General features: G+C 34.4%; 1 protein-coding gene across 1 annotated transcript in view; it reads right to left on the reverse strand.

Annotated features, from left to right (window-relative positions):
- Window positions 1–3,881: 3,881 nt before the first annotated feature.
- The window catches only part of LOC124232957 (ubiquitin-conjugating enzyme E2 K), a 66,505-nt gene continuing 52,413 nt past the window's right edge, over window positions 3,882–17,973 (reverse strand). The window contains exons 4-7 of the mRNA XM_046649920.1: window positions 16,905–16,987; window positions 8,454–8,553; window positions 5,748–5,876; window positions 3,882–5,172 (exon numbers count right to left, since the gene is read on the reverse strand). Of these exons, the coding sequence (XP_046505876.1) occupies window positions 5,098–5,172; window positions 5,748–5,876; window positions 8,454–8,553; window positions 16,905–16,987 (387 nt within the window). The 3' untranslated portion in view covers window positions 3,882–5,097. The remainder of the gene's footprint in view (window positions 5,173–5,747; window positions 5,877–8,453; window positions 8,554–16,904; window positions 16,988–17,973) is intronic.

A 17,973-nucleotide genomic window follows, 5' to 3' on the forward strand; every position in this document is an offset into this window, starting at 1 on the left:
AATCTTTAATCCTTTGATGATTGAAACAAAACATGTACAAAGTGTTTGCTACCCTTTAAATTTGACCATCCTTTGCTAGGGATTAGCATGAGAGCTCACTTGAATTCCATTTGTTACCCTTGATTTTTAATATGTAAAGATCCAGCTTGCACCATGCTAAGAGCACTTCATACTAGTATTCCAGTCAGGGGCAATTCCACCTCCAGGCTACAGAAACTCACAGGCCTGGTGAAAGCTGGCCATCAGTGCCCTAGAGACACAAAGTAACAGTCAGTTTTGCCACATGAAATAACTAGTACACATATGAACTAATACAGCCTCTTCCAATTACAAGCAGGGGTAATCCAAGGACAGAAACCCAAGACTTTCTGAAACAACTCGGACTTCTTTCCACAGTAACAGGCATCCTTTCCACAAAGATTTGTATGCATATATGAAAAAAATAAACACAGTATTACTTTCAGTACCAACTAAGTCTGGATTACTCTAAATTTTGGTTTAGAAGCTAGCCAAACAGTGTTCTATTTTGAAATAACTAACTTTAATTAGAATTAAATAATTTCAACCAATTTTTAAATTCAAAGACAATATAATTTACTGTATTTATCATTATACAGTCATCACTATGAAACTTACCTAGGAGAAATATTTACCTGGTTCTTTTTCTTGTTTAAAGTATTGTGGAGGCTTAACTGCCTAACCATAGATGAGTACCCAGAAAGAAGATATAAACCATTTTCAGGGGAAAACATGCATGCATTTATTTTTAAGAATTCCCAGTAAGTGGGGGAAAAAAAATTCAACATCTTTAAAAATGTGTTTATTTTTTAAAAAATCAGTTGTGTACAAAAGTGTTTTGTAGTTTTTAATTCTCAAGACAAATACCCAACCCTCCACCCACAACCCACCCTGCTTCAATGGTCTTTCTGGTAACCCACCCATTTTCCCCTTACAGGAAGTTAACGGCTCAGAATAGACCCTCCTACAGAATTTATCACTAACAGATTGTTTAGAATAGAGATCTAGAGAAGCTAACAGGCAAGGTTCTTTCTCGGTGAGGTTAATGAGAATCCCTATAATGGCAGTAGACTTCCAGCAGACACCACAACAAAGCACCATCAATTGCTGAAAGCTAAAAAATAGATATTATTTTCAATAGTATTTCATTTTCTATTTGAAAAGTCTTTAAATTACATTAAATAAGTCTCTTTCCCCCCAAAGAAATAGTCTAGCTTTTATTATGATGCCTGTAAAAAGTAGGTAAGAGCAAGCACACAAGGATCGTTTAACAGCACAGTGCAATGATTTGTATCCACTCATCCCCTAGAACCAAACTGATAAACTGTGCCACACCTGATTAGATATAGCAGCATGGTTGAAATAACCAAGCGAAAGGTGACACATTCACAACTTACATTTAAGTGATGATCACAGGTTTATGAGGGTAGATCAGTCCAATAAAGCGGTAACAGAACAAACAGGACAAGGGAGATACTGACACTCCCATATCCCTACGCCACAAGATTTCTGATCCATACTGCAACAGTGCAAAAAGAACACGTGACACAACATGTAGACACTGCAGTAAAGTCACATATGGGAAGAGGCTATTTCTCAGTAAATACTTCAAGTTGCCTTCTTCCCCAGTGATAGCGAGTAGCTGATTATGTTAAGCATTTGTCTCAAACTGGTACTAACAGAATGGAAATGGTTTGTACCCTGGAATTCAAATTTCTTGAACTAGAAAAGTGATTAATACAAAATCATCTTGCAAGTCCATGAAATAAAGTTAACTGTAAACAGACGGCTTCCTTTTTCATATTCAAACATTGTTTCCATGTATGTACAAGAAAGTATACCTGGCTCCAACTCTTCCCTGACCGAATCCATCTTAAATCTTTAAAACAACAACGAAGATGCTTTATTTCCTGTGTTGCTACAAGGATTGTGGAAACATTATCATACCCCTACTGCAGAGTTTTAAAAGCTCAAATCAGGCATACACTTACAGCCAAGATCTGCTTTTCACACTGATAAACTTATTAAGCAGCCTAAACAGTAACAAGGTATGCTGCATTCTGTAGTGCATAAATGAGCAACATACACTTTAACTGCCAATTCTTTCTTATACTTTAAAAAATTATTTTGCATAGTTTTAAGCGCTACCAACAATCACAAATGTGAAATACTTCCAAATAAAAAAAAAATCGATCTTACTTTCATTTCATAGATTACTCTCCTCAAAAGCAAAATACTCAGAATCCAAACATATATATATATATATAGTTAAACATGTTACGTATTTAAGTAAACAACAGTCACAACATTTGGGGGAGCCAACTCAGAGCATCTAATTTAGTATCCAGTTCCTCAAATATTTATATATACTACTTCCTGTATACTTACTTGGGTCACAAACTGCTATTCATTCAGTCAGTAATCTGTACTGAACTACTATACAACTAATTATTTGTTCTTTCAAAAGTCAGGCACATGCTAGGAAATGGACCCAATTACAGTTAAAGGCCTACTGGAGTATCAATGACTTCTAGCAAATGTGCCTGCCCTAAATGGGATATCACTATATATATATACACACCATAATTTCTGAGGTCTTTAAAAATGACAAATCACAAACAATTGAGAATTATAAAAACAACTTCCACCAGGGTACCTTTTTCCTAGACCTGCACTTTTAGTGTCTTTTTTCCAAACATATATAAGACCAGAGGAAAATAGGAATTCCTTTAATTTCTTTGTTTGGAGAAATGAATCTACCTGTGGAGAGGTGAAAAACAACAAAAAACAGGAGGACAGTGGGAAATGTACCAGAAAGGAAAGAGGGATTATCACATTAAATGTAAATGAGGTAAATAAATTTTTGAAACAAAAATCCATTATGAAAAACCTTTCATACCAAATATTTTACCTTTCGATTTTCTGGGCACTGGGGATATTTAATTACAGTTAGATGAGTAGACACTCTATGGGGCTAATGTGCATAAAAATCAAAGGCAAGGTATAGCTGTCTCCAAGAGCTAAGTACGTAATGCTTGACCTTTAGTAACCTCTGAGTTCTCTCTCGCCTTTGTCTAACCACAGGACAATTAAATATACCCTGATAACATAGGCAAAGAGTAAAACTGGGTAGATGTGTTTGATAATTAAAATAATCCTAATATTACCAAGCTGCCCTGCAGTAAAAACAAAAAATTAATTCTAACCAACAATGGAACAAATTGTCCACATTTTCACACAATTCCAACCTTACTTCAAAATATAAACAAAAGTACAAGGTTTTAGCTATTTAAAATAAATAAAGAAAAATCATGTTTCCTTTGGCATCTTTAGAAAGTAACTAAACTACAACAATTAAAGGAGGTGATTATATAAAGAAATTTATGCTTAAGCAAACATATAGGGGAAAAAAACATAGCAATTTGTGTTTAGTATGCAAAAACATCAACTACAAGAGTTTACTATTGATTAGGAAAGACAAGTTTTTGGAAGAACCTTCACATCTTTAACATTACAATATATTTAATAATGGTTCTTTTATTGCTTCTAAGATTATTGAGAAGTCAAATGAAATTATGCTAAATTTATGGTTCAAAATTATTTTCCAAACACTTAATGATTCTAATTTCGGATAAATAACACTTGAAGAAAGCAAACCTTTTATAATATGACTTTCAATATACAGCCTTACTTTAATTCATTCTGATTCCATTACATTTTTGTTATTTTGCATTGGTCCTGAAAATTTAATAAGAACTGTGTCTCTATGTATAGAACTGCCTGCATAAATCCATTTCAACCTTCATAAAATGGTCACATTAATGTCTGAGCTTACAAAACTAATAATTTTCAAACTTTTGAACTTAGAATGAAATGTAACTTTAATACAAATAGAAAGTCTGACTATGTACAAGAGAAGGTAAAGTTTTCAATTCTTATATTTATCAGAAACATCATAAAGAAAGCTAGATTTATAACACACTTCTATTCCTATGTGCATTTGAAGTATGTACAGTAAAACGCCAACACAGCTTTCATGTATTAATAGGGGGAAATGTAAGCAAGAGTGACTTTTAAAGTATTTGATAAAGCAATCTCCATAAAGCAAAAATTAGGCTAAAAAATTGCAAATAGTTGATTTCATCCTTGCAAGTTCTCAAAGAAAAATTTCATCAGCTTGAAAATAGAAAGATGTCAAATTCACTGAAATATGAAGTTGGGTTCTTTCATTAAATCTTAGGAATACTGCAACATCAAGTATTGACTGTTTTTGTAAGAGAAACAAAATTGGCAGCTCCATTTCTACATTATTACTTGCTTACATAGGAAAGTGTTCAGAGTGAAGAACTGTGACAAAACATTCCGAATGGATGACCTAAAACTGTAGCAAGGGATACTGCCCCTTAGCACATTTCCCCACCAATACAGAGAAGTTTACTATTAGAGTATTAGCTTTGTGTGGCAAGAGGGGAAAAACAGATATGGTGTCCCAGTCTGCTGACAAGGACAAAAAGGCTCTGAATAGGTCACCATCTTCAATTCTGGATAAACCTCATATTTAAGAATTCTCAAAATGCTTAAAATGGTGGTCTTTTCAGCTACCCATCCTAAGAAGTCAAGTACAAGCATGCAAGTAAATTCACAGGCACAGAGGATCCATGTTAAAAACAGTTAAGGTAGCTGTGATGCAACACCAACAATTTAAATGGCCCTGACACACTCAAAATATTATCTTAATTATTCAACGAAATCCTGAAGCAAACTCTCGCTAGTCTTGGTACACTGCTAAACACTAAAGTAGCATGTTTTTTCCATGGTTTTAGCTTAGCTCAAAGAATTTTTACACTATTAAGTAAGAAAAAAATTAAAGTATTTCCCCTTTTTAAATTTACACAGACGTTTAATTAGCTTTATTTACAGAGCAAGGATTTTTTTCAGTCTCCAATGGTGCCTAGATAACATCATTAGGCAAGAATGCCAGTTTAAAAGAAATCTATGCAGAATCCTAAAAATAACAGATGTTGATGCTCCTCAAGAAGGGGCAAGCTTGACTAATATCAGCAGCTCTCTCTCTATGCCTCAGTTACTCAGAAGCAATTCTGTTGCAGTCTCTACATCCCATGATTTTGAAGACAAGGCCACTATTACAGCATTCTGCAGAGAGGAAAAGGGAAGAAAAAAATCAAATCTCAAGGAATTTTTTTTTTAAAAGACTGGCACCTGAGTTAACTGTTGCCAATCTTCTTTTTTTTTTTTCTGCTTTTTCTCCCCAAAACCCCCCAGTACACAGTTGTATATTTCAGTTGTGGGTCCCTCTAGTTGTGGCATGTGGGACACTGCCTCAGCATGGCTTGACGAGCGGTGCCATGTCCGCGCCCAGGATCTGAACCAGCAAAACCCTGGGCCGCCAAAGTGAAGCGAGAGAACTTAACCACTCAGCCATGGGGCCGGTCCCTCAAGGAAATATTTCTAAAATACTGAATCACTCACTGTCATTATACTGAGAAATCACACCTTGTTTTTTTAAGTTGCTTTGCATTTGTGCATAAAAAGCTTCTAAAACCAATGACTGGAAAAGCAAAAGGAAAAGAAAAATCACTAATTTTAATAACAAAGTTCATCAAAATTAGATTTAGAGTATTTTTGAACTACTTTTCTCAGCCAAGGATTTGCAGGAATAATTTAAAATCAATAAACATATCAAAATCAACATGCCTTTACATACTTACCCTATCAAAGCCCATAGCACATAGGTTTTCTATTTTCTTGGTGTATTCTGGACTAGAAACCGGTGCTCCAGCATACACATGTGCCCAAAGTCGAGCTGTCTGTTTGAACATTTCTGGATTTTGTTTGTACTATATGGGGAAAAAAATTGATTGACGTGACAATAGAGTTATAACAGTCAATACAGTGGCTAAGCTCTTAATTGCCTAAGAATCTGGTTTTTGTAAATAAAACTAATTTACATTTAAAATGTGATTAATTCACTTTCCATTGCAAACAAACTGTGTCACTGAAGTAAGGACTGTTTAACCTGTGAAGCTGTGATTCACAAGTTGCGTTGACAAAAGAAAAACAAAGACAAATAATGTTTATCAACTTTAATCTCCAATTTCAACAAATCTGGCAGAAAACGAATACTAAGTGAAGTGAGGTATTAGAGATGTTTCTAAACACTGTGCAATGGCAAACATCATACAACTAAACAGAATTACTAGCTTCTAAAATTATGTGGACATTAACTAATAAATGTGACCAACTTTCGTACTAACCACAGCTAGGCTAGAATACAACTAGACTTCATCGTTTTGCTAGAGCTGTATTAATGTACAGTGATTGAAGAACACTCTATATGCAAACTTACAGCATATGTGTTAAGATGATTATGAACACACCATACGATACTTTTAAAAGGTAAGAATTCCCATATGCATTGGAAAGAGGTAATTTTATTCTCAAATATTCTCGGGGCAGTATTACTTAATATAAAGCAAAGTATACACTTAAAATAACTGTTCAATTCACTGTAGTACTTCCTAAAGTATTTTACACATACTGAATATTTTAAGACTGATGAATTTTCATTATATATTAAAACAACAAATCTAGTTTCCACCATTAATTTTAACAAGAAATAAGTCAAATTATTGAACTGTTTTTAGGAGCTAGAAAAACCTGTGAGTCCAATCTCAACCTCTGAGGTTCAGAACTCAACAGGAAATCAAAGCTGGGACTCAAGCTGTGCTTCTGACTAGCAAAAAATGAATGAACAGCACATATATATATAAAACATGGAAAACCATAATTTTAAGCACTCTGAGATGAATAGGACATATTAACAAAAATATACATAAAGCAAGGCGTGAACAGCTTTTCAAGGGAAAGGAAGAAGTTTGCTAAGAGGAAGTTTCCTTGGGTGCAGGAAACATGGTATATTGAGTGAAAGGACCTGCAGACATGAACACCCTCTTGAAAAAGCATGAGTTTGAGGAACGCTAAGATCTCGAGATGAAGCTGGGTTTGCATACAGTTCAAATCATGAAGGAACTCTGCAAACTTCAGAATTTGGACTTACCAAGTAGGTGATAGCAGAGCTACTAATAGGTTTTTAGTAGTACAGTAAAATAAGGTTTTCACTTTATAAAGCTAACCGGTATCAACATACAAGGTGAGGGAAGGAAGAGGCTGAAGAAGGGAGCTCTATCAGAGCAGGTGAAATGAGAAATTTTTAAAAATGTGATCTAAGGCAATCAGAGAAGTATGATGAGAGAAAGATACTGGGAATGCAATTAACAAGAGAAAAGGAGAGAGAGAGAACTCCAAGACCGTAACTTAGATATTTAACTAAATTGATGATAGCATCACAGAAGGATAGACAGTTTTGTAGGATTTAAGATTCTGCATTCAGTTTGGCAAATATTGTGCTGAGGTATCCATGGGACATTCATACAGAGCTATTCAGTTCTAAAAGGGCTCTTGGGTTCAGGAGAGAGGTCAAGCCTGAACACTTTATCAACACAGAGGTGGTAACAGCAGTGTGGATATGATCATCCATGTAAGAGTATATAATAGAAAATAAAAGAAATGATGTCAGAACCAAGGAACTACATTTAAAAGGGAGGAGAAAGAGAAATAACTGTAGGAAGTAAGAAGAAACAACTCCAACTATGAAGATAGGAAGAGAAGAAAGTAGCATCTCAGAAGTCAAGGGAAGAAAAAATTTCTAGGTGAAAAAAAAAAAAAGAATGCTCAATAAATCCTAATGGCTTAAAGTAGGGGTTGGGAAACTTTCTTAAAGGACCAGATAATGATTATTTCAGGCTTTCAGACTATTTCATCTCTGTTGCAACTATCCAACTTTGCCATCTGTAGCTGGAAGGTAAACAAAAGGGTGTGGCTGTGTTCCAATAAAACATTATTTACAAAAACAGTCAGTCTGGGCATAATTTGCTGACTTCTGCCTTCAAGATCAAAGATCAGAAGTAAAAAATATTTATTCCATCTGGCAATTATAAGGTCCTTGGTAACCTTTACCATGCCACTTCAGCAGAAGCTGGTTAAATTATCATCAAGAGGGATCATCACTGAATGAAGGGATAGACAGATGGGATACACACATGATAAAGCACGTCTAATAAAATGTCAATCATACAATCTATATGGGTGTTCACTGTGTAATTCTTTCGACACTGTGTGTTTGAAATTTTTCCTAATACATTACAAAAAAAGCATCTACCATATATCCAATTAAACGAGTATGTTAAAACTCAGTAAATTTTCACTACTACCTCTCACAAAAAATCTTACTGCAAGAAAGCAAGCCATTTCCAAATTTAGTTTCGACAGAAGTACACTCTTGTTAACATTGCAAACCACTAAAGTAGAGACTCATAGGTAAGCATCAGAAAGACTTTCAAAAGCAGCTGTCTTACCTGATTTGCTACTACCGCATCTTGTGGATCGTCTGGCTCTGCAGCTGCCAACAGTGCTTGCAATGACAATAATACCGTGCGGAGAGTCATTGCCGCTGCCCTAAAATTCAAAATAGGAAAATATCCCAGTTAAGAATGTTCTGCACAACAAAAGCAAAGTGGATGTTTTCTGAATAAAACAAAATCTACTGGAGCTAAAAATTAGCTAGATTTTACCCTAATCATGTAATTAAGTTATAGAAATTTATAACTATATATCTGCCTATCATATTTTTTTTCTTCTTTATTTTACAATGAAAGTGTCTTTCTATTTCTTAAGACAATACAAACTGTCCTGAACTGGTCTTGTTTTTCTTTTCATTGTTGCCAATATCCTCGTGGTCAGCTTTATTCACTGACTTACTTTCTATCCATTTCTCTAGACATAAAGTTAAAATAAAGTGATAAACTAATACGTAGAACTTTCTTTCAATGACATTGTAAAAACAAATAAGATACCATCAAGCAAATATCCTTTATTTTCAAGAAAGCCTGAAATCATTCCTTAACATCAAGCTTTTTGCTTAAAATATATCACTTGATGCTTCTAAATGTATTTATAAAGCAAATATTTATCTGGGAATTGGTATCTACCTAACCAGCAAAGATTCTTAGCATTTCTGTTAAAAAACTGACCAATTAATATACAATATTTATAAATATAATAAGCATAATAGTGAAATATTTAAAATGTTCAAGAATGTTAAACAATATGCCCATTTTTACCATACAAATTTGATTCAATCCAGTCCTTTTCAACCTGGTTCCTCATTTTAACCACAGAACAGTGAAAATTACTGAGTGACTACTCTCTCAATTTTCCCAAGCATGGTCTATAAATACAGATACCTAGATGCTTAGGAGAAAAGTTAATTTATTACCAGCAATGGATGTCTTAAGGCAGAGCCTCTCACAAAGTGTGGTTTCCCCACCCCAACCAGTAGCCACCAACATCACCTGGGAACTTGTAAGAAATGAAAATTCTCAGCCTCATCCCAGACGTACTGAATCAGAAACTCTGGGGTGGGTTAACCAGTCCTCCAAGTGATTCTAATGCAAGCTAATGTTTGAGAAATACCACTTTAGTGCATTGCAACTTAAGCTAATTGAGAGAGGCTGCTATAAACCATTAGAACAAAATCAGTATCACATCTGGAGGTATTTTACATATTTGAGAAAATTTACACTACAAATGGTTATTTATCTAAAATGCTATCAGAATAAAAGTCTTTCTTGATCAATTTATCCTCTTAGAGAAGCTACAAGAATAGGAAAAAATTGGTCATGAGATTTAAAAGTTAGTTGAAACGCTAAACTAGCATTAAAAAGAGAAAAGAATTTTAAAAGCTATTAACTGCTATATAGTTTTATGTAATGAAAATTTCTAATTCTGAAATAGGTCTAGGAAAACATATTATTTTTTAGACTAAGGTTCTAAATTTCCTGAGCTTACACAAGTTATTTTCAACCAACGGTTGTAATACCTTTAGAACGGACAATATTCTTTTTTTTAAGACTGGAGTCAAAGCATAAAAATCCAAATTTAGACCTTAAATGTTCATTCCGGTGCTTTCATTATCACCATAACAAGGTGACTAATCTTTCTTAATTATAAGTACACTATTGTTATTTCACTTTATGTTGGGTAATTTTAAAGAGAATGTTTAAAGGCACATGTACATCAAAAGCTGCCTAGACATATCAGCATGAAGCTGACAACTCAACAAAAGGAAAAAGATAAAATACCACAGAAATAGAATATATGAAGTTAAGCTGGCTACTCTAATATCCCAATGGACTTGTTTAAGCATGCTAATTTAAAAATCCATGACATCACTGTAAACAAAACCTTAAATTATGTAATTTTTAATTAATACAATTATTTCCATCAAGGAAATTTACCTAAATATTGAAGAAAAATCTTCAAAGAAGTATTTCATACTAAAATGATTATTAAACTCACAATAATTATTTTAACCTTCAATAAAAACATGAAAGCATGTAAAGTAAAAGCCATCTAAATCCTGTAAATCTTAGCAAAATCTTAATAACATCACATAGGTAGCTATATATATTTATATCTCAACAAGGCAATAAACTTTTTCTTTAAAACTTGATGAGCTCTCAAAAGAAAGAAGTCGGACCCCTGCCTTACACCATATATAAAAATTAACTCAAAATGGATCAAAGACCTAAATGTAAGAGCTAAAACTACAAAACTCTTAGGGCAAACGCTTCATGACATTAGAGTTGGCAATGATTTCTCAGATAAGACATCAAACGCACAGGCGACAAAAGAAAAAACAGAGAAACTGGTCTATGACTACCTCAAAATTTAAAACTCCTACATAGAGGGAGAGAGAAAAAAAACCCCCTCCTGTGCAAAGGATACAATCAACAGAGTGAAAGGCAACCTACAGAATGGGAGAAAATATTTCGAATCATTTATCTGGTAAGGGGTTATTATCTAGAATATATAAAGAACTCCTACAACTCAACCACAAAAAACAAATCCGATTAAAAAACAAGAAAGGACGTGAACAAACATTTCTCCAAAGAAGATATACAAATAGCTGATAAGCACACGAAAAGATGCTTAACATCACTAATCATTAGGGAACTGTAAATCAAACAATGAGATACCACCAACACCCTTTAGGATGACTATTATCAAAAAAATAGAAAATACCAGTTGTTGGTGCGGATGTGGAGAAACTGGAATTCTTGTGCATTGTTGGTGGGAATGAAAAACAGAGCAACCTCTACAGAAAACAGCAATGGTAATTCCTCAAGAAAATTAAACACAGAACTACCAAATGATCTAGCAATTCCACTTCTGGATATACACCCAAAATAATTGAAAGGAGGGACTCAAACAGGTATTTTGTACATCATGCTCTTAACAAACATTATTCACAACAGCCATAAGGTGAAAGCAAACCAAGTTTCCATCAACCGATGAATGAACAAAATGTGGTATTTAAATACAATGGAGGGGCTGGCCCTGTGGCCGAGTGGTTAACTTTGCAAGTTAGTGCGCTCTGCTGTGGTGGCCCAGTGTTTCACTGGTTCGAATCCTGGGCTCGGACATGGCACCGCTCATCAAGTCACAGTGAGGCCGCATCCCACATGCCCAAACTAGAAGGACCCACAACTAGAAATATACAACTATGTACTGGGGGGCTTTGGAGAGAAAAAGGAAAAAATAAAATCTTTAAAATAAATAAATAAATAAATACAATGGAACATTATTCAGGCTTAAAAAGGAAGAAAAATCTGGCACATGCTACAACATAGATGAATTCTGAGGACGTTATGTTAAGTGAAGTCAGGAAGAAAAAGACAAATACTATGATTCATGTGGTACCTGGAATAGTCAAATTCATAGAGACAGAAAGTAGAATGGTGGTTATTATCATGATCTAGAAAGAGGGGGGCATGGGAAGTTATTGTTTCATGGGTACAGCGTTTCAGTTTTGCAAGATGAAAAGAGTTCTGGGGGGTAGGATAGAGGGATGAAGAGGAAGAGAATTTTTAGGACAGTGAAAATATTCTGTATACCATAATGATATATATATACCATTACACATTTGTTCAAACCCATAAAATATATAACACCAAGAGTGAACTAGATATAAACTATGGACTTCAGGTGATTGAGATATGCCAATGTAGGGTTCATCAACTGTAACAAATATACTACTCTGGTGGAAGATGTTGATAATGGAGTAGGCTGTATCTGTAGGGGGAGGGAGTATATGGGAAATCTCTGTACCTTCCTCACAATTTTGCTGTGGATCTAAAACCGTTTTTTTAAAAAAATAAAGTCTTATTAAAAAAAAAAGTTTTGGAGATTGGTTGCACCACAATATTACTCACTGTACACTTTAAAACAGCTAAGATTACAATGTTATATGTCACTTAAAAAAACACTTAAGATGGCAAACTTTATGTCACATATATTTTATAATTACATAAAAAATGTCTATTTCTTTCATTTGCAGGGTCTTTACTGGGAAGACACAAAGTACTACAGACCTCTAGAGTTAACCACTTCAAAAATGACAAACTAAGGACCTAAAGTTAAACATGTTAAAAGGAATAGTTTGCCCTCAAAACTCATAGAAAAATCTGGAACTTTAGATTCAATTCATAACAATCTCAATGAGAAAAAGTTATTAAGCTTTCTGTATGCTTGAAAATTTTCTTAACAAAATCCTGAGGAGGTGTTTATAAACCATTAAGAATTAGTTGGCTAAAAAGAAACCTAAATGCAAAGTTTTAAGAAGCTGAACATACAATTAACGGTAAACAATGACATTATTTTAATAATTAGTTGTAATTAAATTAATACCAAAACAAAACCTACTCTTCTGGCCCTAAATACTACAGAAATTATAACATCTTTGATGGTTTAAAGAAATGTACATTTTTGGACTGTTCTACATTAATTTTTAAATCTAAATTTAGTAATGTAAAAAAGTATACAACTGAAAATAAAATCTTTTATTCCATTGTTCTTTTCACAAAGTACTGATTACATTTATATTGCATTGAGATTTTTAGGATTTAGTGTGTAAAATTAAAAAATTAAAAACAAACCGTAACAGGCAAACAGGAGTATGAAATTTCAAAATGTGTTAGCTAATTTTAATTAATCAGTGGATGATATGAATAAGTGAGATAATCTTACAAATCTATCTTCAGTAAATTAATTTTGCTCAGACTTCAAATAAATAAGCACAGCTAATATGCCTAATTAAATGTTTATTCATATAGACTCAGTAGGGTCTGTATTTAATACGTAGAATAAGACTGTAAATTGTTTGTATTGTTGACTAACTTTTCTGTTAAGGATCTTCCAGAAGACCATCAACAGATTATCTATTCAAAAACAATTAATGCTACTTAAAGATAACGGCAGCTTTTTTGTTATAATTTATTAAGGTATAATAAGCAGAATAAAATGCCATACAGCTGGATGAGTTTTTAGATATGTATACACTCACATAACCACCATCTAGATCAAAAAATAGAGTATTACCACCATTCAAAAAGCCTCATTCTTGCCCCTCCCACTCACAACCCTCACCCACCAGTGTCCTAATTTCTATTACCATAAATTAGCTTTGGTTTACCTTGAATTTCATAAAAACAGAATCATACATTATGTACTCGTTTGTGTCTGGCTTTTGTCACTCAACATGTCTGGGAGAATCATCCATGTTGTTTGGGTCAATATGCTTTTTCCTTTTTTTTTCCACTGCTATGCTGTGCTCCATTGTACAATTATACAATTATATATCCATTCTGTTGTTGACATTTAGGTTATTTCCAGTTTAAATAAATCTGCTATGAATATTCTTGTACAAGTCTTTTGGCGGACATGTGCACTCATTTCTCTTGGATTTCTCTTGGCTTCTAAACCTAGGAGTGGAACTGTTGGGCCATATCAAAGGTGTGTACAGCTCTGGTAGATACTGCTGGTTGAGTGGCTGAACCACATTCCTACCAGCAATGCATGAGAACCATTACAAGTGTGTAGTAGTATCTAAATGTGATTTTAATATGCATTTCTCTGATAACTAATGATGCTAAGCATAGCTTATAGGCCATCTAGATATTCTCTCCGCCTGTTCGAGTCTTTTGGAAGGGCAGTATCACTGAGTGCAATTTGTTCGTGTTGTCATTTTCTTCCCCAGGTAAACAGACACCTTTAGTCACAACGGGTGTCAGCGGAAAACATTAGAAAATAGTTTCCACATAGAGTGAGTTAATGGAGTTAAGAAATAAACCATACTAACATAAGTTAAATATTAAAGGTAAATCATCATCCACATGTATTAATAAAAGACCAAGATTAACAAACTGTTTTCTAGCATACCTGTCCCAAATTATTCAATGTTTATTCAATTTATTTTTCCTAAGATTACTATCTTGTAGTTTTATCAAATTCCAGTTCTAAAGCCTAAATATTCACTCTTAAACATGGATATCCACTGAATGTCAATTAATTCTCAATAAAGCTGGGGGTGGGAGGGAACAAATCCATGTATATCCAATCTCAACTATTTTATCTGATGTGTATTTTAATATTTTGATTATATAGATATGAAACAAGACTAAATTCAGTTATTTCACCTGCCTTAGGAAATGAGAATAGCTGATAAAAGGCATTTTGGTACAAAAATTCAAGTTCTGTCCCTATATACACACCATAATCTTTCAAGTACCTATAGGGAGATAATCAGAAGCAGTAGTGCTGCTGGTTTAACTCAGAGCAACAAGGGAAGTCAGTGGAAGATTTTAGTCTGGACCTGTATTTGTTTTTAAAGGGGAGTCGGGGGAGGCAGAGTATCATTTTGGCTGAAAAATGATACTCTGAGGAGGGCAAAGTCAGAAGCAGCGGGGCAAGATTACTGTAGTCATCCAGGCAAGAGGTAATGTGACTTGGACCAAGGTGGTAGTAGTGAAGCTGCTGAGGTTTTGGAGGTTTCACCAACAGGATTTGTAGACAGGGCAGAGGATACCAGAGAAAGATGAACCAAGGATCATGATGAGGTTTTGGCCTGAACAACTGCAAGAATATAGTTGCCAATAACTTAGATGGGATGAAGCAGGTTTTGGATTAGGGGAATATTAGTTCAGTTTTCAACACATTTAAGTTTGAGATGTCCATTACATATTCATGTCCATTACATCTACATGTAGATGTTAAGCAGGCAGCAGGACATGAGTCTGGAGTTCAGTAAAGATAAAATGTGTGAGTTGCTAGTATATAAACAGTGAAGTTATAAAATCAGATGAGCTTACCAAGGAAGTGAATATAGATGGAAAGGAGCAGAGGTAAAGACTTAGCCCTGGGGCCGGCGCCGTGGCCGAGTGGTTAAGTTGGTGAGCTCCGCTACCGCGCGCCCAGGGTTTGACTGGTTCGGATCCTGGGTGCGAACGTAGTACCACTCATCAGGCCACACTGAGGTGGCATCCCATATGCCACAACCAGAAGGCTCCACAACTGGAAATACACAACTATGTACTGGGGGCTTTGGGGAGAAGAAGGAAAAATAAAATCTTAAAAGAAAAAGATAGCCCTGAGGCATTCTCATGTGCAAAGCTCCAGGAGATGCGGCAGGAACTACATGGTTAAGGAGTGTGGGAGTGGGCATAGGAAGGGGAGAAGAGAAGTGATGTTCTGGAAACCAAGCAAAAAAAGTACGATGTCTCTAATACTGCAACTATTCATTACTATCACTGAATGACAGAGCTGTAAGGGGCCTTGGAGATGATTTTATAGATAAAAACACTGAGGCCTAGAAATTCAATAAATTGTGAAAAGTCAGAAATCAAAAGAATGACAGAAGATAAAGTTAGGTCTGTTCTACACTGTACAATGTTTTTAACAGTATGGAATACAGATCAAGAAACCATGTTCCACGAGATGATCTACTCAGGGAGAGTCTTTACTCAGATATGCTATTAGAATGGAAAAAAGAAAACAAAACCAAACCAGCAACTCTCATCTGTTTATCCAGTTACTACTAAATAAACCAAATCACTCATACACCGTATGCTGTCACTCTTGTTTTACCTTGTTCAGGTTCAATTCTCTCCCTTTCTTAACAAATCAAACACATAACTTACTACTATTTTCCTCCATTCCAATATCTTTTTATACCTCTTGTCTTTGTTTTTCCATCCATACTGTTAGAATATTCCAGGCTCTACTCTAAGAGTATTACATAAAGCAACTCATTTAATCCTCTCAATAGCCCTATGAAGCAGGTATTAACCTCATTTTTTTAGATGAGTAAACTAAGGCACAAAGACTAGGTAATTTGCTCAAGATCACAGAGCTTAGTAAATGGCAGAGCCAGGATTCAAACCCCTCAGCTCTAGAGTAAGAACTCTTAAAACAATATGCTGCTAAGATCAAATCAGACAGAACATGTGAAAGCACTATAAATGGCTGTGCAAATGAAGGTATTACGTAAAAAGGTATTCCTTCTTGGAATCTGAGAACCTTACTGTGTGCAATTAACACAACTTGTATAACATTCTTGTTGCCTAGATTCCATCCAAGTCAGAGCTGATTACTTCAATACTTAAACGTTTTTTATTCTTTCACAAATATCTTCCTGAGACAGCAAAGAATCAAATTTATGAAAATAACAAATGAAATCCAAGACTTTTCAAGATGTAAAGCTAGCATCTGACATTACCTAATAAGTCACTATTTAAAAATAGATTGTGATCTCAATTATAACACACTTTCATAAAGTTTTAAAATTATTATCCAAAGAAGAGGAAGTATAATACATGCTTATGTTTTGAGGCAATCAGACATTTAACACTCTAAATATAGTCTTGGAATTCATATGAGAAAGGGGAGAAAGTGAATTCAAAATCTCTTACCATTGATCTTTCAGGATATCCAAACAAATAGCCCCTGTGACGGAACTAATATTAGGATGCCATATTTTAGTGATAAACCGGACCTAGAATATAAAGCACACTTGAGTTTTTATGTAAAATAAATAAAACACATATAGTTTAAGTAGAACTACAAGTAAAATGAAACCCTCGGATCTAAAAAGAATGTCTGTATTTACACATCACATCATTTTGCCTAGATGAAGAGAGGAGTGCAGAAGACAAGAATTCAGTAAGCCAAATGTTGTCACTGACATGCATTCTTTTTAAATCTTTTAATAAATGCTTTGCCTTTAAAGAAACCCAACAATTACTAGGTGTGTATAATTTACCCAGCATAATGTTAGATGCTATGAGAAATACAAACATGGACTTAAATTCATTTAGGTAGATAAAGTAGTACATAAGTCAAAATATTGACAGTAAATGGCAACTTTTTTAGTGTGAAGTAAGGTGTAGAATAGGTTTGAAAGAAAAAGTAAGCAAAATCAGTACATGGAAGCACAAGTAGGACGTGGCTATAAGACTGATCCTAATTTTTCTGTAACAATTCTTTTCTCAAAGTTTTTAAAAATAATTTAACAAATACATGAAGGCTTATTATTATTATTTAATTGAGTTAATGATAGGTTACAATCTTGTGAAATTTCAGTTGTACACTATTGTCTGTCAGTCGTGTTGTAGGTGCACCCCTTCATCCTTTGTGCCCACCCCCACCCCACCTTTCCCCTGGTAGCCACTAATCTGTTCTCTTTGCATTTTTAAATTCCTCATGAGTGGAGTCATACAGAGATTGTCCTTCTCTATCTGGCTTATTTCACTTAACATAATTCCTTCAAGGTCCATCCATGTTGTTGCAAATGGGATGATTTTGTTCTTTTTTATGGCTGAGTAGTATTCCACATGAAGGTTTATTATTATATGCCTGGCACTAAGGAGACACTGAGGCTTAGAGTTTAAGAGATTTATCCAAAATCAAATAACTAGTTAGCAACAGAACAAAATGTAAACTCATACAATCTGATTTCAGATTCTGAATCTCTACCCACCT

Source organism: Equus quagga, unplaced genomic scaffold (assembly GCF_021613505.1).
Source record: "Equus quagga isolate Etosha38 unplaced genomic scaffold, UCLA_HA_Equagga_1.0 146_RagTag, whole genome shotgun sequence".
NCBI lineage: Eukaryota > Metazoa > Chordata > Mammalia > Perissodactyla > Equidae > Equus > Equus quagga.